This window comes from Bombus huntii, chromosome 12 (assembly GCF_024542735.1).
Source record: "Bombus huntii isolate Logan2020A chromosome 12, iyBomHunt1.1, whole genome shotgun sequence".
Lineage (NCBI taxonomy): Eukaryota > Metazoa > Arthropoda > Insecta > Hymenoptera > Apidae > Bombus > Bombus huntii.
Window position 1 is genome coordinate 2,483,501 of NC_066249.1, and position 22,064 is coordinate 2,505,564.

General features: G+C 37.1%; 3 protein-coding genes across 7 annotated transcripts; 1 reads left to right on the forward strand and 2 right to left on the reverse strand.

The window, feature by feature from the left end:
• Positions 1–64: 64 nt before the first annotated feature.
• LOC126872100 (uncharacterized) lies at positions 65–2,960 on the reverse strand. Its single transcript, XM_050631649.1, has one exon. The coding sequence runs from the start codon at positions 2,946–2,948 to the stop codon at positions 1,158–1,160; it is 1,791 nt and encodes a 596-aa protein (XP_050487606.1). The 5' UTR covers positions 2,949–2,960; the 3' UTR covers positions 65–1,157.
• Positions 2,961–3,003: 43 nt separating this feature from the next.
• Positions 3,004–19,067, reverse strand: LOC126872098 (receptor-type guanylate cyclase gcy-14). 4 transcript variants are annotated; one of them, XM_050631646.1, is made up of 14 exons: positions 18,533–19,067; positions 17,424–17,638; positions 10,390–10,487; positions 9,493–9,645; positions 6,041–6,166; positions 5,411–5,650; positions 5,051–5,179; positions 4,846–4,975; positions 4,339–4,461; positions 4,183–4,272; positions 3,987–4,110; positions 3,683–3,901; positions 3,502–3,593; positions 3,004–3,440 (listed from the first exon to the last, which is right to left on the reverse strand). In XM_050631646.1, the coding sequence occupies exons 2-14, from the start codon at positions 17,574–17,576 to the stop codon at positions 3,300–3,302; spliced, it is 1,818 nt and encodes a 605-aa protein (XP_050487603.1). In that variant the 5' UTR covers positions 17,577–17,638; positions 18,533–19,067; the 3' UTR covers positions 3,004–3,299. The 4 variants fall into 4 exon arrangements, with proteins under 4 accessions (XP_050487603.1, XP_050487602.1, XP_050487600.1 ...); XM_050631645.1 differs by lacking the exon at positions 17,424–17,638 and adding an exon at positions 13,756–14,023 and having other exon boundaries at positions 18,533–19,065; XM_050631643.1 differs by lacking the exon at positions 18,533–19,067 and adding an exon at positions 13,756–14,023 and having other exon boundaries at positions 17,424–17,591.
• Positions 14,494–21,982, forward strand: LOC126872106 (ester hydrolase C11orf54 homolog). Of its 2 annotated transcripts, XM_050631659.1 has the most exons (8): positions 14,494–14,986; positions 15,182–15,325; positions 20,341–20,446; positions 20,527–20,625; positions 20,695–20,870; positions 20,956–21,217; positions 21,295–21,461; positions 21,613–21,982. In XM_050631659.1, the coding sequence occupies exons 2-8, from the start codon at positions 15,281–15,283 to the stop codon at positions 21,784–21,786; spliced, it is 1,029 nt and encodes a 342-aa protein (XP_050487616.1). In that variant the 5' UTR covers positions 14,494–14,986; positions 15,182–15,280; the 3' UTR covers positions 21,787–21,982. The 2 variants fall into 2 exon arrangements, with proteins under 2 accessions (XP_050487616.1, XP_050487617.1); XM_050631660.1 differs by lacking the exons at positions 14,494–14,986; positions 15,182–15,325 and adding an exon at positions 20,118–20,265.
• Positions 21,983–22,064: the final 82 nt, after the last annotated feature.

A 22,064-nucleotide genomic window follows, 5' to 3' on the forward strand; every position in this document is an offset into this window, starting at 1 on the left:
GAAATATTTTATAATTCATGAATTTCATTCATCTTCCTTTTTGAAAATATGAGATATGCCGAACTCATATTTGTTAAAAATTAAATACATTTTATATACTTTTCACTTTGGTTACATCTTTGGTATAACATTTTTAATTATATACTAAATGACATACATAAAGAACTAACATTTTATGTTTACGATAAACAGTAACTAATTTTCACATTCATGACCGCAATATTACATTCATTCCGAGTTTACGATATTATAACATTACATCGATTACGTTTTACCATTATAATATCATAACATTGCAGTACATATCAATATATAATGTAACGTTCATGCGAAGAACGAGCCATTTGGATTATTTTTATAAGGTTGAAATTTAATAGGAATTTGAGATGGCATTCACACGTGAGTCTCATTGTTGACTAGTATAGAAAAAAAAGAAAATATAAATTTTCCAACACTCATACTGTAAAATCGTGGGAATTTAATATCGGTGGTATATTGACGAGAAAATGTACATTTCATACGGTTTATGTATCTGACGTGCTAACAGTAGCTAGAATATGCTTTCATTGACTTTTCATTCACAGCAGTAAGCGTTAAAAACTTTTATGTTTTAGACACGAATTATGAATAACGAAAATAAAATACAAACCGGTGTTTGGAATTCCTCTAAAATTTGTTAGCTATGCATTTTGTAGTAATCATGATTGAATATAATTCAAGTATTTACAAGTTATCTTAATTTTATTCGGATAGAAACAACACTCTTTGATTCGAATGAAAATAATACATAGAAATCCAAAAGTTGTCTTCATAAATATAAATCTTTTTCCAGTTGATTTCTATCGGTCGCAATTATTAGTTCATGGTGTAAATAACAATATGGGAAAATATTTGAGATCAGCATGTCAGTTTTCGTTATTTCGTTCTCAAAATGTGCTTTAGGCTAATCAAACTGTTACCTATTAAAATGGTCTTTGATTGGTAACTACTGAAAATATTAATTTTCATAAAATCGATACCGTTTGAATGGTTTAAGTACAGAATACGAAATTTTTGTTAATCTCTCACTGCATCAATTTATAAATGTCATAGATTAGTTGGATAAAATTTTCTTGTTTTATCTATTCTATCGTTATGATTAGTATCGTTAGTTCAATTTAAATGGACGTGGAATCATCGGAATCCGTATCGTCGCATTCATCGCCATACAGTCCCTGAATATTTCCATCGATCCAGTTGTTATCTACCTTTACTTCATACTTGTTCTCTTGAATTTTATTCGAGGGGAGAATTCTTACGTACGTGTTCTTCATGTTCTTCAATTCGGACTGTATGCCGGTGTTCTTCAGCATCGGACTCCTTTCACCGCTACTCACCGACTTCGAACGAACTTTATCTGTAATTTTCTCGCCTTCCACCGATTCCAAAGAGCTTTTCCTTCGACTATTTCTTCTGTTAGACTTTTCTTTGTTGCTCGTCGTCTTTCTTCCTACTTTTGGACTTTCGCTTTCTAAATACTTTCTAATCCACTTCGGGGTCTCGCTCGAGTAAGACGATTTCTTCACGTACTTTGGATTGGCTATAATCATTGGTACGTCTGTTTCTATCACCGTAGTGATTACCTGTTCGTTTTCATCAAAATTACTTTCTAAATACTTCTTCTTCGGTATCGCGGACATGCTTATCTTTCCAAGTATCGAGGAATTGTCATCTGTTTCGTACGTGTACGAGTAATGTTTCTGAATATGTTTAGGTTCATCAACAATATCGATAAGAGCTTCCGAATTCGAAATTTCGTTCTTCCGATTTTCTTCTTTCTCATCCTTGCGAAATCTTTCCAGAGCCTCCTCGAATAAATGTTTCGGTGACTTTCTGCCAAAGTCGAGAGGTTTGATCGGAGAAATTATACTCTGCCTCAGATTGCCTGTAATACTGTGTCTTTGCCTTGTTGGCGGATCAAGCAATCGACGCAGACTCGAATTCCTTATTTCGGGCACCGACATTCTTTCCCTGTTAGGAATCGGTGAGACTGATCTGTGAAGTTTGCTTGTCCTAAGCGTCGTCTGACTCTTCTGTTGTGTTGTAGCTGGTGGTGTCGAAGCAATTGCAGTCGTTATTTTATTTAATTCAGCTGATAATAATTGTCTTTCGCTTGATGGTAGGATCGGAGTTGTGCTTGCCACAAGTACACTTCCAAGGCCTTCTCTAGCGGGACTTTTGAGTTTACCTCCAGGAATTCCTACTTGTTCGTCGATCTTAGGTTGCTGGTGTTCACTGATAGGTGAACTAGCTATCGGTAATAGTCTGGACCGAGTCACATCCTGATTACGTGTCAGTTGACTGTCCAAACTAAATCTTTGCTTCGGCGTGCCTGCTATTAATCTAAGATCGTTTTGCGTCTCTAGTTCCGGTATTGAAAATCTATCTCGATTAAATTTCGTCACAGCCGACTCCTTGAAGTTCCTATATTTAGCACCAATGTCCAACTGCGACAGGCGATCCCTCTGGCTAGCGTGTATGGCAGGAGAAAATCTTTTATGCTTGGTAGGCGGTGGAGAGGGAGAATGGAAAACCATTGTGGGTAAATTGAGATCTTTCCCTGTACTTAGGCAAGGTTGAGATAATCTCTGTTGACCACGACCAGGATGGTAATCACCGATAACTAAAGTGGATTGAGAAAGGCGATCTCGTTTCCCTGGTACATCCTGACGCAAGATAAATCTTGTTACGTCCGGTTGAGACAATCTCGAGGTACCTTGATCCATCGTTAAGCTTCCTCTCGAGCTTCCTCCGCCGAACGGCGCGCTTCGTGCTGATAATCTCTCTTCTTCATTAATACTATTATCCCCGGAAGCTGCTTTAAGACTTGTGTAAGACAATCTAGAGCTACGATTCATTCCGACAAAATTGATACCGCTGAAGCTCAAGTTCAACGTAGGTTGAGACATTCTTATACGGCGGTCGGCCGAACCTCCGGATCTTTTGTCGTGGGATATCAGAAGAGTGGGTAGATTCGGTTGAGAATAACGACTTCGTTGACTCGCAGGAGAATAACTCGGTGGGCAAGGTGTCGTTGATTGAGTTCCTTCGTATGTCACGGAGTCCTGAGACTCGATACTGGACTGCGATTGAGGTGGTGGTTTCACGGGAGTAATATGAAGATTCGGATGAGACAGTCGGTTCTTACGACCTTGAGTGGGTTTCTTTAAGTGGTCGATAAGGTTGGGTTGCGAAAGACGGATGTAAGGAGTAGGTGGTCGGTTCAGGTACCAGAGGTCCCGTCGGGAATACGGTTCGCATCAAAGGGTACCCTCTTCGCGTAAACGGCGTATGAAAACTGGTCGCACATCTTCGAAGAACGAGGGCAGATCTAATTCCGCTGCCCGTGCGATTCCGCCGTCTTTGCATTCCAGCCAGTACGTATCCATTAATCCCTTCCCCTACGAAATTAATTTCATTCAAGGGCGTTGTCCGATTATAAATTTTACATAAAATATCTACCTTGACATCTACCAAACCGCGATGTGCGATTTTGAAACCTCCTACCGCATCCAAAGCTTTTTTCATTTCTAGGCTAATATGTATTCGTAGCGCTTCGCATAAAACAAATGAAAATTAAAATTAAGTTGTAGAAAAATATGCGTTTAATACCAAAAAGAAAATAAGGAACTTGATGAGATACCTTCCCCAGTTGATTCCATACGACTGGCCGTATTCACAGTATCCCCGAAGAGACAATAACGGGGCATTTTGCTTCCCACGATTCCAGCAACTACGGGTCCTGTATGAGCACCGCTTCGTATTTGAAGACGTTCACCGGGCCGCTTTGGTACTTGAAATACCGATGAAGCTGCTAGAAGATCGAGGGCCATTGTCGCTATTTCAGATACGTGTTTGTCCCCTTTAAAATTTCGTGTCATAAATTTTTTTATTATATTGTAATAAGTAGAATTTAAACAACAAAATTGTGTAGGAAAGGATTTCACCATTTCTAACAGGCAAGCCAGAGGCGACCATATATGAATCGCCAATAGTTTCAACTTTGTACACGTCGTAACATTCGATACGCGCATCGAATAACTTGTAGATCGAATTTAGAAAAGTGACAACCTGGAAAAGCGTAATAATTTAAAGTACAGATAAATCGAGGATAATTTTATACATGGTAGGGAAGAATTTTACCTCTAAGGGAGTATTCTCCGCAGCAATTTCTGTGAACCCAACAATATCGCTGAAGTATACGGTTACTGCTTCGTAATATTCCGCTGGAACCTGCGGAACAAAGGAAACGTTTGTATATCAACAACGTAATATTTTTCAAACGCAATTATTAATTACCTGTTGAGTTTGCTTCAATTGCTGTGCGACGCTAGGAGGCAACATTTGAAAAAGCAACGTGTCACTCTTCCCTTTTTCCTGCTTCAGTTCCCGAGCCTTTTGCGCTAAATTGGCTGCGTACATCTAAAATATTCCAACGAAACATCTAATTACCAACGCATACGGAATCGGTTTATCACCCATTAGAATCGTTAATGGCGGTGAGGATTAAAAAAAATGAGATCAAGCGGTGATGAAAGTCTTTAATTTTCATTATCTTGCTATATTGCGAAGTAAAAGAATTATACCGTTGTATCGGTATTCGATTGAAAGGAACAGAAGTACACATCACTTAATTGGAATTGTCGATGCTGCAGCCAATAAAATACTTCTTTCGCTTGGAACATTGAATATTTCCAAACGTTACAAGCAGATAAATAAATTGAAGTTTAAACCTAATTACATTACAATTATGAAAGGAATCAATTATATAAATACTATATCAAGTAAATATGTGTATTTACTTACTTGTATCGTCGCAACCGCATTACGTACTAGCATTATAATGATAGGAGAAACGACCAATACTAGTGCGAGTATAGCTATCCCAGCAACTTCTTTGTTACTCGCATCTTGTAAAGTTGAATTCACATAATCCCTGTTCAATTACAATTACACTATTCAAGTTATCATATAAAAACTATATTTTTCCATTACTCTCATAAAGATTTACCGGATCATGTGACGTAATTCTCGTTGAAGTTTACGCAGCTCATCCACATAAGTAGCCATTGAATCGAAATAAGCGATAGCATCATCAACACTCGGTTTCCTCTTCTGGTTCTGGAGGATTTCATCTCGTCTGTAATGTATGTTTTCCAAACAAACCTTTCTCCCTTATTTCATGCATTTTATACGCCGACGCTCCAACTTTTCACTCATTCATTCTATTATAGAAGTTACGCTTATATTTTGAAAGTCTTTTCTAGCTGTTCGACAAGTCGAAAGTTTGCCTAGACTTAAAAAGCCTCTTCCCTCTCTCTCTTTTTTTTTTGCTCTTTTAAATAGTTTTCTTAATATGGTCGTTGCATACCTAGATTTAATTCTTCCATAGTCTGACATGGAGTTGGTGAGTTCGGCGTAAAAATGTTTGAGAGAAGGCACGTATGTGAGAGATCCAGAGAGGAGATCACGTCCAAGAATATCGTGGCGAACGTAGCTGACGTAATTGTCCCCCACAAGGGTTCCACGTCCAAAGTAATTGATTCCGTACACGGAAGAAATACCCAAGCTCTCAATACTCTTCAGCAAATTTTTAAAAGCAATCAGATACCTGAAATGTGCCGAGATATGTCCAATTGCACGAATTCAAATATTTTTTACGTAATTCTTGAATCGTCAACATATATACATATATAAGAAGGAAAAAAGACAAATTTTACTATGTTACGAACTTTAAAATTGATTTTTATTTTCGAAAAGCTTCGAGAAACTCGATGCACTTTATAACTCTCTATCCCACTTTTATAAACTTTCTTTCTGTTAACTGAAAAATTGATTTACTTAACTGAATCCTGAAGTTATCTACCCTCCCCTTATACTTTCTGTCTCATGTTACTAAAGAAATGTAATAATATTGATATTTTACGAGAAATGTGTATGTGACGTACACATGTGCTCGGTGTGTTTTACGATAATGTCAACGATAAAATTTTTTCTTTACCTCCAAACTCCACTATTATCCGTCTCTTTGATCTGATTAGTCAGATGGTCTAACATCGCCGCGTTCACGCTCGTATACCACGCCATCACTTCGGTAATGCTGCTCTCTTCTGAACTTATCTTCTGCCTGAGAAATGAACAAAACTTTGTACTCAGACTCGGCTAACTCTCACTATCCATAGGTTAGAAATTGAATGATGGTGTATCCATCGTTTCTTATAGACGCTTTAAGGATGAAACCTAACAAGTAGGGGTTGTATCGATTTTCCGAATTCTTTTATTGCTGGACAATATTTTCTCTTTCATAGAATTCCCTGCTTTTCTCTCAATTCATTAGGCATAGTAGAATGTACGACTATCATGAGTAATGAATGGGAACGAAACTCTGAACAGAGATTCTTGTTAAGGAGAGATACGTGGCAGAGGAAAGTTGAATCGAGTCGACAGATAGTGGAGGTATTCGTTGTATCGAAGTGGGCTTTTAGTCAGAGACATGATAGTCATAGGACGGCAAAGAGAAAGCAGAGGAGAAGTGGAAAGAGGGAGGTGGGCAGAGGGGTCTAAAAATATTGTCTACTGCTCCAAATGGGCGGTCACGCGCTCATGTGTGACAACCTCATCCATTGCTCATAAAGGTAGTTCGACAGAGAAGGCCGAGGAGCGAAAGAGGAAAAATGACGTACGATTTCTTTGAGCCAATTTATTACAGCTCCGTACTTGTGTGTTATTCTCATTTGACATTTTAATGAGACGCGAACATTCACTATACGGGGTACAAACCTCAAACTTTCTTAAACATTAGTATTCTAAACGAGTGAGTACTTAGACTGCCTGTTATAGGTATGGTAACGCAAATCAAGATTTTGAGAATTTAGATTTAGCCATCTGTTTCAACTCCTAAAAGTACCATTACCCTTTAGGTAATGTGAGGTACTAAATAAAGTACAATTTGTTTGAGTTTTCCAATAAATGAAACAAGTAAGGGTTCTAATATTTACGATTAGCAAGAATTTTTCAGTTTGCACACTTTCCTTAATTAATACCCAACAGCATTTAACAATCACTGCAAATTATGCGACTAATTGTTGTTTCAGAAGTTGTCGATAGTTCAATTACATGTTGCAGCCTCCGTTGCACGGATGCAGTATGAAACAAATGTCATTAGATCGTTAATTGGTCGAGATGAGACTAGCCATGGCGATAGAAGCTAGTTAGTACATTGAAAATAATCACTTAAATAGCTATCCTAATTAATTCGGTTGACAACTGATGGATCGACAAGCCGAAGATTAATAGAACATCGAGAATCGAACTGTGTCATTTCGTCTTCGATGAAATCGAGTTAACACGGATCCTTTTCCTCCTCGTCATCTTTGTCAGCCACATAATATCTTCGCTGGCAAAAGAAAAGGATTGTTAGCAGCTTGTTACCGGTGCTCCCGCTGACAGAAATGCGTTCTATTATCTGACATATGTTCGTGTAATAGCCAACGCGAAAACCACAAACCCTCGAGTCGATCAATGGAGAATTTCCTATACAAGAATGCCTAGAATCCGATTTCTAGATGCCTAGAAACCATTTTGGTACTGCAAGAAATCAAAATCCTTCATATTCTTCGATTAGTTTGTTCCTTAATCGAAACTCTCTTTCGGGTCCTAGAGAATTTTTTATACAAAATGTCGGAAAGTGTATTTTTTTGTTTAATATTCGATAAGAATTTGTAACAGAAATTGTTTGTACAATGAAGGTAGATGGAAAATGAAATAAATAAGGGTTGATATAATATCTGTCGGTTATTAACGAGCTTCGAAAATTGTTACATGAGAACAATGTACATTTGCGGTCACGTAGAATGGGAAATTTCCACTACATTAACACGTCATCCTACATAATTTATACGGGAAATATGACGCCCTTAATTAGTATCGTTCGTGGGATAGATTAGTAATGTGTTATTACTAAGGCTCTAAATCTAATTCTTTCCTTAATCTCTTCTCGATATTTTGTAAGAAGATATCGTAGACTAATCTTTATTCAAATTTCACGAGTTTTCATGCCTTTGTATAACAAATCAATTTTGGGAACTACGGGTGGAAATTATTCATAACGGATACTTTGACTCTTGGGCTTTTATCGATTTATCGGGTACCCAGTAACGGAGCCTCCCATCGTTTTCAGTTCGACAGAATGAAAAACATGTCTTCTGTAAATATTCTTGTATTCGCATATTAATGTCATTTCATCGTGTTTCCGTTGAGATGCAATGAGATGTAATCTTATTTTTGTATCTTGGCAACCTTAACATAGATATCGATGACACGATAGTTCGAAGAAAACGAAAGTTAATAAATTTTCGATAATGGAATGCTTATTTGCTTTTTTCGTCGAGATGTAGCGATCGCTCGTCTTAGACTCGGTCTTGGAAAAACTGGATCCTGGTTACGTATTTTTATAATCGATCGATATACCAAGACAAATGCGACACGACGGTGCTATTATAAAAGCATACACCGTTTTACCATACGTTCCACACCATGCGGATTATCTTTGCCGCACCTTTTGGCTCTCCCCTTCTAATTAGATGATCGAGTAATATCTACTATTGTAATATCACATGCTGTATTTGTAGGTGTAGAATAATTTTAATACCCTAATATTCTATGCGACACGAACAGGGGAAATATGATCGATTGGTGAAATTTTGTATCGCTTGATGTATCAGCATTTTTTCTTCTTTTATGTATATACACGCGATATTAACGTTAAAATATCGCTATTTTTATCGCATCATGTTTCATGTATCGTGTTTAAATTATTAATATTATTAAAATTTCTTCAATTCTATTTTTGCTAATGAGTACTAATTATTGTTGCATATATCGTAGATTATAATAGAAATGAAAATTTACGAGCGTTAAAAGCAAAATACTGGATTGATCGGATATCGAAAAAGGAAGTTCTTATATTATCGAGCTGCAAGGAGAGGTACGCGGAAGAGGAAAATTGTCCACTTCGAGGTTGAATGGAAATTCAACAAGTGTCGGAACGGAGACCGGAGGGAATAGAGGATTGCGCCGTAACTTTCCATATAATCATATGTTGCTAAGACAAAGACTAACATCAGAAATGCGCCAGTATACTTCCATTAAATCCTTTTTATCTTGCTATCAGCTTTAAAATAATCTTCCCCTTTGACACATCGCGAATGACTAAATCAGATCCTCCGCTTTAAATTTCCAACAGCTTAATTTAGCAGTGGTTGCCAAAAGAGATGTTGAAGCCAAGGATGAAGAAAATCGTTATTGTTTAATCGATTACGTCAAGGAAGTTATGGTAATTCAGGTAAAAGCCATTAGACACATAACGGATCTTCTGACGTCATTAGTGATGCACGTGGATTCTGTCTGGAGTAAAGAGGGCCGGTGTCGAGTATTTGCTAATCGATTCCTTACCTGAAATCCTCGAGGCGTGCTTGGAAGGCCTCTTTGCTGACCACGTCATAGGTTTGCGTCTTGCTCTCATCCCTCGGTACCGAGACCAGGGGCCACGTAGTCATGTTATGAAGAGCTTGATCGGTTATGGCGAACCTCTGCGTCAAGTTCGACCTTCAACAGACGCAAGAGACCATGGCGTATTAGTACTGCGTCGATAAATTGGCGGAGAGGCTGTGGTTATTTATTTGTTTTAGTTCGCGTTGCCATTCACAAAGCCGAGACGTTCCTGAAGGATTATGGAATTATTTTTACCAGGGAAATTTCGTTAATATTTTACAGAGTTTCCCTCAGTTCTATCAAAGAATCGAAGCGGAAGGGTCAGGTCAATATGTCACGTTTCACCGATCATGCGACTCTAATCGCTGAAACCTTGAATTTACGAATACCAATAAGTACAAATCGAAAGCAAATTAAGATTTAGAAAATCGTTTAGATTAATCTCATGTGATTTCTGTACTCGTTATAATTCCCCTGGCGTGAATCTTTATTTCGATTGGAAACTATTTAGGTCGAAGACTGTTTTCGCATTCTGTGGAGCGACTGTTTTCTCGAAATGCTAAGAAAAGTGTATCGCGTCTGTGGTGCCTTGATTAGAGGATATCCTGCTTGCTCATCTGTTTTCATTGGCCTGTACGTTAAAGGGTTCCTCCTCTTTGGACAAATAGCTTTTGTCACTAAGTCACGTATACCGAAAGATCAAGCGATCTTAAAGGCTTCTGGTGAACAGTAAAACGATTGTACAGCATCGTGTACGAATCTAATGCATTTCGTATGATACTTTGCGACACAAATTCAAATCGTATATCTTTGATATTGATTCAAGAGAAAGCTTAATAACAGGCTGCATGATAATACCTTAGAGTGCTGCCATTAGTGTAAATAAAGAATGCAACCTCAGATCTTTCGAGCTGCATCCGCGTGACAACCTTCCCTAAGTCTGTGGCGATTGTTACCTGTAAAAAGTTAAGAACCATAATCAATCAACGTTTGACAAGAAAAGAATAAAAAATAAACAAATTATTAGAAGAAGTTGCAAACACGTGACAACATCGAGGACCAAATATCCTCTTAAAAATTATTACATAGTGTATTACCGTAACTATATCGCTGAACAATTAAAATATCAAAATGCATGAAGACCAAAGCCTTGTCAATGTTGCCGCCGAGCTCGTGAAACTTCCGGAAGGAGATGAAACTAATCGTAAGGGAAGGACAAAGTGGACAGAATAGGGCGAGTGAATACCTCTTAGGTACACATTGTCTGGTCACTCGAACTTCTAAGTACCTAAATGGCCTTCTGTTATACTTGCGACGCTTCTATACAGCATTTCAGCAATTATAGATCGGCTGTCGTGATAAAGCGTCGCAAAAAATGATGGTGAAATACCGCCTCTTTTTCACATTTCAGGATACGAAGAAGCGACATTATAAAACGAATGGACGTTGGAATTTCTCGATTAATGCATAATAATGAATAGTCGATGAGTCTCTAAAATTAATTTAATCTTTATCATTTTCAGTGCCATCTAACAATTTTCAATAATGTACAGAGTGTTGTTGACACATTCGTTCATCGAGAATGGGGGAAATTCGAACGAAATAATGTCAGGTTTGCACGTCTGGTATACTAACGTTTTATAGCCAGTACGTCAGAATTAATCGCGACAACAGACGTTCTCCGACTGTATTGACTGAATACTGAATCTCCGTCACGATAATCTCCATCGTGGATTAAAAGTTGCGAAATTATTAAAAATTCCGAAAGCTTCTCTCTTCTATAATACGCACTTCTAAAAGTGAAATTGAGGTCGTTATACAAAAAAATGATCTCTCCGTAAACAAATTTAATCATTCCGTGGTATCATAAACAATTTAATTTTTATCAATAAAGTATAAGAAAAGGGCGATGACTTTAAAAGGCAAATGAAATTCGTTCTCTTCGGTTTTCCTATAGGTTTTAATTATGGAGGGCGTGGCAGAGCGGCAACGCGAACGAGTATAAAACTCTCGACACGCTTAGCAGGACGACAGCAAACACTGGGAACGATGAAGATAGGGACGAGGACAAGCAAGGAGGAGAATGCGTCCATTCTTTTCTGCCTTTCTTCATGCCACGCCACCGTGCTCGTCAAACAAGTAACTCAAGATCGAACGGTGCACTTGAGACTACACCCCGTTTCGATAAATTTCGATCGGATCTACCACTCTCCTTCTTCGTCAACTTGTCCAGTACTACGCTACAATAATGATCATCCAAGAACCAGGCGAGGCTACTTCATTCTAGTATGGAAATTTTTTCGACGATAGCTAAGGGTAGAATTGACATGTTCACTGCGTACGGCGTGGATCTTAATCGGCATGTATCTAGATTATGTATAGTATCGACTGGCATGTGAACTAAAAATCACGGAACTATGAAAAAATATTTTATGTCGATCTACATCAAACGCATATTTAAAGTCTCACGATACAAAGACGGGTATTGTATGAAAATTATTTGTCAGCATATAATATTTTACGAAATGAAAATCGTGTCTTTAATTAACCATTATCGATTACTTATGTAACGATCGGCTTCTCTGTTGACAAGATTTTTGATTTCATGGAAGACAAGAATCGAAACTCGAAAAAGGGGAGGGAAGTTCAAATAATTTTTCGGGTCTGTTTCGAAAAGATTGCACGCCATATGTTTTTATAGTTGTGACGAAATAAAAGAGTAAAAGAGTTGTTGACTCCTCCATTAACTGGAATTCCATTTTCGTGGATCGATCGTTTACTGGTAACAATACGGTTCTGTATGAAGAACCATTGTGAAAAACTCGATGCACCATGAAACAATACCTATGTACCCTTGTTGATGACCAATGTATTGTGTTATGATAGAATGGGCTATTGCTAGTTATTTACATCACAATAGAAAATATCATCGTTGATGGTACGTAATCGATAGATCGATATTGACGACTAACGAATCGGAACGAAAAAGTATCCTTTCCTAAAGAACACTGTCACCGATCGTACCATAAAAAAACTTATTAACGCATTTTAATTCCCCCTGAGAAGGCGATCATGCCTCTGGATATGTTCTCTCGCCGATCAGTATATTGAGAGAGAAACACCAGCTTCGACGCGCAATATTCGTTACTGTGCACCGTTTTAATTTACCAACAACATGCCAATCGAAAGAATCGCTTTAAAAAACAGATTGATTAGAAACTCAAGTATCGATTACGAGCATTGGTAATCAACCAGTGTAACCCATGGCGTGATTATTGAACTCGCTATCGAACAAATATTAACGCCAAAAATTGAATATTACCGCGTTTCATGTTTGTAGAACTGGCAATGAGTCTCGTTAAAATTTAGCGTGGCCGGCATTAAGGAAAACGAATATGTATTAAAGAAGGTACTGAGCCGGAAAATGAAGAATCGGGGTCAACCATAAAAGGATTTATACCGATTTGATAATCGTCCTCTACAGTAAGAAGACTCTTATCCGTTTAGAAGGAGCGCAACGCGGTATGGCGGATAGAATACCAGGGAATAGAGATAAAAATTTCCTAAATTACATCGTATTTTTCGTGTAAACAGAACAGTTGTATATCCGATATTTTTCAGTGTAGATAACCCCACACCGAAAAATATTTCCGACCATTTTTGATAAACGCATGGAATCCTTGGAATCACGATAAATAACAGTTGACAGTCATCCCCAGTCGTGCAACATGCAGTGTCACGCAATTTATGTCTCCAATTTAACAAGTGTGTGTAATCGATTTTTGGGAAGTTACTCCGCTATAAAGGTATTAAAAATCATTGTAAATTATAGGCAAAGGGTTTGCAAACCGATACGTTATCATGACTTATATGCCTTTTTTGTTGGAACAATTGAAGAAATGGATGTAGAATGCATCGACCACGCTTGAAAGAATGAGTACGTAGGTGTGGTGCATATTTACTCACTCCTTCGTTACTGTTGGATAGTTCGTTGATCGATTATTACCATTAATCGTACGTAATACTACGCCACTATGTGTATTCCGAGAAAAAACGAATGTTAAGAAATGCTACTTTCCGATCCATAAATTTACGTGATCTTAAATCTCGGATGAATTTAGAAAAACTTAAGGTGAATTGAAAAAACAATTACGAAAGTTTAGAAAACTAATCCACGGTGCGAATAAAATATTTGGTTTAAGAAACATCTAGCCCCTAGATTACCTGCGTTTCAATGTCAGAGACCTCCTGCCGATAGATCAGAATGTCATGGAGGGTGTTAGCTGTCTGAACGATCAACGCTAGGATCGGTATGAATGGTAGCGCCAGCATTTGTAGCAGTTGAATTCGTCGTCCACGGCGATGAGCCGGATTCGTGGCACGTGTCCAGCAGGACTTCTTTCGGTTCGTCTTCGTCGCCGAGACATCGTCCGACGAGAGACTCCTCACCGAGCTTACTTCCGCCACGCACGAGCCATTACGCGGTGACATGCTGAAATAATTTCACCGTTTCCCTGAATTCCTAGCCGAAAGCGAGTCATTTACTTTGATCGTGGTCACAACAATACAGTAACTACGACAGACAGCATAGTGCGTTTCATTAGAACAATACTAATGAAAAATATCAATTAAAAATTCCGTGATGCCTTCCCATGTCACGCACGATATTCGATTTTTCGTCTAAAGGAGCATCGTTGATGGTATAACGCCTTGGTTAATGGCAGGTGCAGAACATGCATATACGCATTGAAACGTTTTTGAACACGAAACGATGATTGTGTAAGTGAGCGTGCGTGTACGCGCTGCAAGCGGGGCAAGTATTGTAATTAAACTATGCAAGCTATTTTACACTTAACTACATTAAAAGAAGACTATTTACGCTCAACTACACGACACACAAGAGCTAACCTGTGAGAGTAGATTACGAGTAGTTCTACACCAGCGTGCGCGTGCAACGTTATACACTACTCTTGCGCTCGTGTATAATTCGATACGAGGCCACGAATTTAATGGCTGACAAAATGTCACTATATCCGTTGAGCTTTTGACTATCAAACTATCACATATCGATGTTTTATCCTGTACGAATTTATATCAATTTATTTTTCCAAATTATTTCTTTGCCTATGCATAAAAATATACATGTCGTTCGTGTCGTGTCCTTTTAACGCTCGATTACGATATATGCATCTTTTGATGACTTTTCAATGCCACAGGCTACCTTTGTTTCCTCCTAATTCGCTAGGGAAACTAAATAATCGAGCAAACGAATAATGAACGGGGATGGCCTCGAGAAGAAAGGAAGCCTTTGACATCGGCGTGCACGAGCGACTCCTTTGATACACGTGTCTTTCCTCTGTACATCATGAAAGAAAATCAAGCGTCTAAGGAGAGGATCGAACGAACGGTTGAATAGTAGACTGATTGTCACAAGTATACCGTCAGACACAAATTAGTAAGTCTACTCCCACCTTTTTGATCTCTAACCAAATGCTTGCAATCGCGGCGATCTGTTTTTATCTTCTTCGCTGCGAAACGCAGGCTACGAACGATAGTTCAGTATGAAAACACGGGATGTGCATTAAAGCTTCTCTTCCCCTCCGGTTTGCTTTTCCAGTTCGATGCATCTTTCGATTCAATTAATTCGCAGGATCGGGAAACAACGTTTAACCATCGAAGAACGCGCGATAGAACAGCAACAGAGAAACATTGCTTACAGCTGACTTCCGTAAACCGCAGCCTGAACAAAATGATCGTCGCTGACGCGCATTGCCTGTTGTTCTCTGAATACAAGGTAATAGTCTCACAACAGCCAAGTAAGTTTAAGACCATAAGACTCTTTTCTTTCTCTAAACTTTGCACACAATGAAACTAACTGCCGTGAAATCAAATCTTTAAAGGTGGAAAGCTTCCACAATACTGTTATTACACTCTCTGCAGTTTCTTTAATTTCCGGAAATAACGATAAGGATGATTCGAGTCAAATGGACCATGGAAAAGGTCACAGGCTTGTCTCTTTCGCAAAATTTCTTCTAACAAAAAGCTCGTCGGTGTAAAAATTTATAGACGAGCTATTATCCAGCATCTTAAGCAATACTTCACAATACATATTCCTGCAAACGACTGCAAGTGAATTGAGTATTAATTCGAACAAATACGAAAGCATCACGCGAAGCACTTATTGACACAGGACAGCAACGAGGCTCAAGAGACCAGGAGAAAGACAAATTCACCTGTACATGTATTAGATATATGTTTAATGGAGAACAAAAACTTCGATGCCAGGAATAGGTACTGTGCCTCAAAGAAAATATGTCAAACTGTACGTTGAACAGAGAAAAACGATCGCATAAAGCGAGGGAAGAATGTAGGAAGCAATCTTGTGAACTGCTCTCGTCGTAGATTGCTTCTACTATAAATTTTGCATAGTAACCTGTAACATAGTTTGGAATCTTTCATGAATTCGGGCGAATTTCAATATAAAGACTCCCATGCATTGTGCAAAGCAGAATCGAAGTGGAGGAAACTCGATCCACGCATGAATTATTATTATCAGACACGACGGTCGATCAACGTCCTCATCGAGGAAGAAACTGGAAGAATAAAAGGGATCCGTAACAAAGAAAGCTCATAGCCTCCTACAGGTTTCCTTCGAGAATGTAGACATGTTGCAGATACGTGTAACGAGGCTTTCCCTTCCAACCCCTAGTTGTTGTTGTCGCTTGGACGATCGGAATAACGCCATGCTAGTCGAGAGAGCAAGCTGCAATTAATGAACCACAGGGAGGCATGGTGCAAGCCTGTCCCATACTTGTCGTAGGAGGCAACCCACCATTAGATTATGCACCGTTACTGTAGTGGTTTATTGCCATGTTACTACACACGATGTAAAGGGAATCCACGTCGACTCGAAGAACCACATCACGGTATCTACTCGGAACCGCACCTTTATAATTGCGTATGTCGTGTTACGCTATAAGCGAAACCTCGTGAAACGATTTACACTCTACTAAAACTTCAAAATGATCCATGATTTACGTGAAATTTGTCGAGTGACGGAGATTAAAAGGCCAGAATAGATGTACAATTTGGAATAAGGATTTGCTAGATTTTATGGGAACCTGTAAAAAAAAAGTAGGATTATCGGTAAATGGCTGGGTTGAAATATCGTTATTCGATATACCGGTTATGAAGGAACTAACTTATCGAAAATCGTATAATCGCAAAGCCACGTAATCGGTTACTTCTGAGGCTTTCCACGTACTAGTTTATGAGGTCTATCGCTAAACCGCATAATCACCACGAAACCATAAATCCATCAACAAAGAAGGTAGACGAGTATGATTCTTCCATCGCTGAAAGGAAGTTTAAAGAGTAGATGAATGCATTGAGCTAGGCGACGCTGCTTTATTTCGTGTAAAAAGAAGATTCCTCTCTGCGGAAGGGGAAAGTCGAAATTAACAAGTGGAATTTTCTTAAAGTGCATATGCTTGGATATTAAGTACGTGGAGTACCAAACTTTTAGATAAGTGAAAAGTAAATTCGTTTAGCAAGCATGAACAACGACGCGTATAAAAATAAAACGAAGGAAATTACGGGAGTGAAAAGTTTGGACAAGAAATCGTCAAGGGGAAGCCTGCTGTTCTCGATTTAGCCAGAGAATATTTGCTTATTCCTCGGCTGCATAAGCTTGGTAACTGTTGAAAAGTCACGAATCGACCGACGACCCCTGAAACCATGATCAAAAGCTCGAAGCAGGAAGCATCGGTACGGCAGCGATTTCTGAAAAGCTAGAGGAGGTAAAAGCACGATAGTGGAAGATATCCACGGATGCATCGATGCAGCCGAAGTATCGTGTAGCTACTCAATCGCATGCAAACCGATATACTCACTCGTTTTGTATGGTGAGCATGACTGCAGGGGCCACGGTGTCCACCCTCACCTCGCGCGATCTCTCGCGATTCGATGGATCCGACTTCGGGCCTGAATGACTTAGGTACAACCAGGCGTATTATCTCATAGAGGAGGCTGCTCTCTCTGTCCATTCAGTCTCGATATAAAGGTACGCGGGGAAGGGGCTACTATCAAACCATCTCAATGGCAACGACTACAAATAATCTACGAGCTGCAATCTTACGTACATACGTTGCGCTCCGCTATCTTGTATGCACGACTAAATGCTATCGTTTTTTTTCATTTCGGATTCACAAGATTCTCCTCCATTTCTATCAATTCGATCGATCGTCGTCACATTACGCATTTCCACGGAATCCCGTGCCGTTAATGGGGAAAATCATTGTTATCCTTCCTCCTTCCTCTCCTCCTTTTTTGTCTTCTTTTTCTTTTCTTTTTTAATGAAAGAATTCTGATACTAGGGAAAACTCGGCAGACTCGCGGGAAAAATATATCAAGTAACTTTTTGCCTGTGATTTATGTCACATCGGAAGAAGTAAATAGAATTCGATATAATCAACTTAAATTTGATTTTGTTCTCGGAAGAAATTTAGATTCATCTGAAATTTGACTCGTAAGCGGAGTAACTAACAAGTGATCTTTGAATCTAGGAATACAAAATAATGGCCGTTTTGTGGCGGTTTTACATTACAATTAAAAAAATATTATAGCTGCAAGAATTTTGCGAAACTCAAGAATTGTGAGAAAGAACAGATAGAAGGAAATAGGAACAATTATTTCACAGACATTAACGAGGTACAGTTTGATCCGCAGCATGCAAAATTTTAGAATTTGGCTAGAATATAACAACACTTAGGTTAATTGCATGCTACAGTGATAAAGGGACAGGAGAATGTGAACGGGGTAAATGATTACATTAACATCGAAGGAAGATACATACGAAAAAAATTAAATAGACATTTGATTTTAAAAAGATCGCATGCCGGTTCCTATTCGTGAATAGATCCGTGGCAAAGAAACAAGAGTATCCATCAGTACGAGCAACCACGAACAACCGGTGTACGTCAATAGAGAAAATTGCTCTTACGCGTGTTTAAACGAGGACCACGAGAGACACGTGGTTGAAGTCACGAGGACGTTCCTCTCTCGTGGTTAAAACTATCCTCGTCTCCTTCGCTCTTTCTTTCAGTTTTCGCTTCCTCTTCCCGCTCAACGGTACTTTGTACCTGTATTTTGTTCGTTATTCGGTTACACCGATTGTATCTAATAATTCTTTCTCTCCTTTGATCACAATGGATAATTTTCAGAACTATTCTGTTAATTCTTTAATCTTCCTTTTAAGCATTTAATAATATTTAAGGATTTTTTGATCGAAATATTTTGGTACTTTTCTTTTTCTCTCACCCTCTCTTTTCTTTTCGATTGTTCTCTTACTTCGATCTTAATTCAAAGATTTTGAATATAAATATTCTCTATGATTTTTTCTTCTGTTCCTGATTTTTAAATATTTGGTGATTGTATTAAATTATAAGTAAACACGATGAGAAGTATTCGACGTGATTTGAGATTAAAAAGCCGATGTAGAAGCCGAAAGAACAAACAGGTGCTTCCGCATGGAATGCGCGACCGCATACTGACGATGTGATCCAGGAACGTTAGCTGATACACGATAGACTCCTTCGACGTCCAATGCGCATCCACGACAACCCTACCGAACACCAACGTGTTCCAACCCTCTTTTCTGACTTTTACATCGGATCCCTTCGACATAAGGCTGACACAAGTTAAATTATAAATTCTCTTGCAAATCCAATTTATCTGTAATGTAATAGAAAATAAAAAAATATAGTACTCCTCATTCCCAAACTTCCAATTCTATTAATATAACTATTAAAAATCTTACTTACTTACTTAGCATATACATCGGAACATCATGCATAGAAATATTTTAAGAAGTTTGTAACACATTTTTCTATTTGTATACATAAAAGTGCATAAACTGCAGGATTGATTTGAAATATAATATTGTAATTATCGATACGAGAACTCATAAACAAATATCAATATCATTTAATGAATTTTTATTTAGATTTCGTTGTTTGACACATGCGAATATTTCAATACTCCAATAAAACTGCATTGTGTTGCCATCTCTGAAGGAAACTATAAGTAATTTATAACACGAAAGTTTTTGACGTCAATCGACAATTTTGCTATCTTATCTGTTTTGTACTTGACATTTTCTCTTTGTAAACTTCATTTATCTTTTTTGCTCGCACTTATTTTCATCTTCAATAAAAATACAAGACTGTATGGAACTTCCCTATACTTATTATCTTCAATATAATTTAGTTATATAATTTTCTAAAAAATTTGACAAATATTCCATAGATCTACTTCTGCCTTATTACTATATTATTTGTTTTAAATTGTTTAATTCATTAATATCCGAATTTGGTGAAACATAAAAGCTTTTTATTCTTATAAAAACTTCAAAAATTATTTTTTTGATTCGGCAGTGGTAATGTCATGTAAATCTTTCGCCAATATTTTTACATATTAAGAAATGCACGTTATATTGAACATAACTATAAATTATTCTACATATCTCTATAACGGAGATTCCGTATAGGAATTATTATAATTGAATATATATATGTATATGTAAGGAACTGATTTATTACACTCTTATGAAATAAAAGGTCATGCTCAAACACATGATTAGATAAATCAAGTTTCGCTTGACGAACTACATTCAAGATCTTATATACGTACTACGTTTCTTTCATTTACTCTCTTTAATTCAGTTCTTATTTACAGGTAACTTCAACTATATTTTTACTTATATTTGAATTATTACAAATTTATACTAATATCGTAAAAACAAACTTTTAGGTAATTTTATATATCAATATATCGATTATGACTACTTTAAATCCCAATGAACTTACCATAGTAAAAAGAGACCTACATGTTCCTTCTCTTGATGAAATAAAAGATGGTAATTCATAACTGAAATATAATCTCTATTTATAAAAAGATTTTGTAATGTAATATAAATACACATATTTTTTTTAATAGTCTTAAAAGAAGGATTGATTAAAAATTTCGCGGATGTAGAAGTAGAAGTTGTTGATTGTCCAGATTTAACGAAAGAACCTTTCACACTTGCTGCGCCAGGTAACTAATATTTTAAATATTAAATACCTTTGTATTATTTTAAATTAATATATGAAATTGAATATTCAGGACTAGCTGGCAACCCAACATTACTAGAAATTGGTGGACCAGCATTTCTTCTTCCTACTGTACAAAAAAATAAATTATATGACATCCAACAACTTTTGAATCACTTACAATACAAAGATTCTTTTGTTGTTGGAGCAGGAGCTGGTCCATGGCCATATCTAAATTCCAATTGTGAGGTATAACAATTACAGTAAACTCTTAGTTATAAATTTACATATTCAATTTAATTATTTCCTTGATAAATAATTTACTTTCTTCTAGCTTATAATGAATTTAAGTGTTTCACCATCCAGTGTGCAAAATGAAACTCGTATTTCATCTGTCAATACAACAAATGGAAATTGTGTGCTTCAAACATTACCTAATACTGAAACAAGACTCGCTTTATTAGCTAATTTGTTTGTTACTGGAGGGAAACCAGGTAAAGTTTTAAAAGTCCATGCTACAAGACGTACTGGAAATGATGATTTTATTGCATCTATGCAAAAAGCAATTGCTCTGCATTATCCAAATAATCTTGTTGGTAAGAAATTCTATTATTAATAAATATACTTGTGATGGATGCAGTTAAATTTTTGTATTAAATTTGTACAATTATAGGATTAGGAGGAACGTTTTTAATGAAAGATGGAAAAGTTAAACAGCATGTTATGGCAGACTTCTCAAAAACTCCATTAAAGACGGAAGCACAACTTAATAATTGGTTACACTTCTATAATATGTCAACACCCCTAATAGCTGTTGGTACATTTGTCAGTTCTGAAAGTGTAAGTAAAGTTATATAAAAGTAGATGTTTTATAGTTACAGGATAAAGTATCTAAACTTCATTTTAATATTGATAATAAATGATCTAAAATCTTATTTAATCTATTATGTGTATTGTTTCATATTATATCGCGTATGAATTGTAATTTTAGGATTTAGATCTTCGTGTTCAGCATTTCCATAGCTTTTCCCATCACGGAGAAGGTGGACATTATCATATTGATACAACACCGGAAACTATTGAATACTTGGGATATTTCAACTTGGGTACTACACTTTACCGTGTAGATAAACCACTAACTGGTATTCAGTTTGGAAAGGATTAATTGCTGTTATATAATTGTATATACATTTTGTCTAAAAAGTGATGCATAAATGTTTATGGTATAATAATCTTATGAACATATTTCTTTTCTAACTATATAATTCAAATTATTCGAAAGGAAAAATATATTTTTCAAATTATTTTACTATCATAATAAAAATAATCACTGAAATAAATCTATAAGGTGTATGAATGTATCTACAGGCTCCTTCAATATCATAATTCATTTAACAAAAAATATAGATTCCAGTTATTTGTATTAAGTTACATAATTATGAA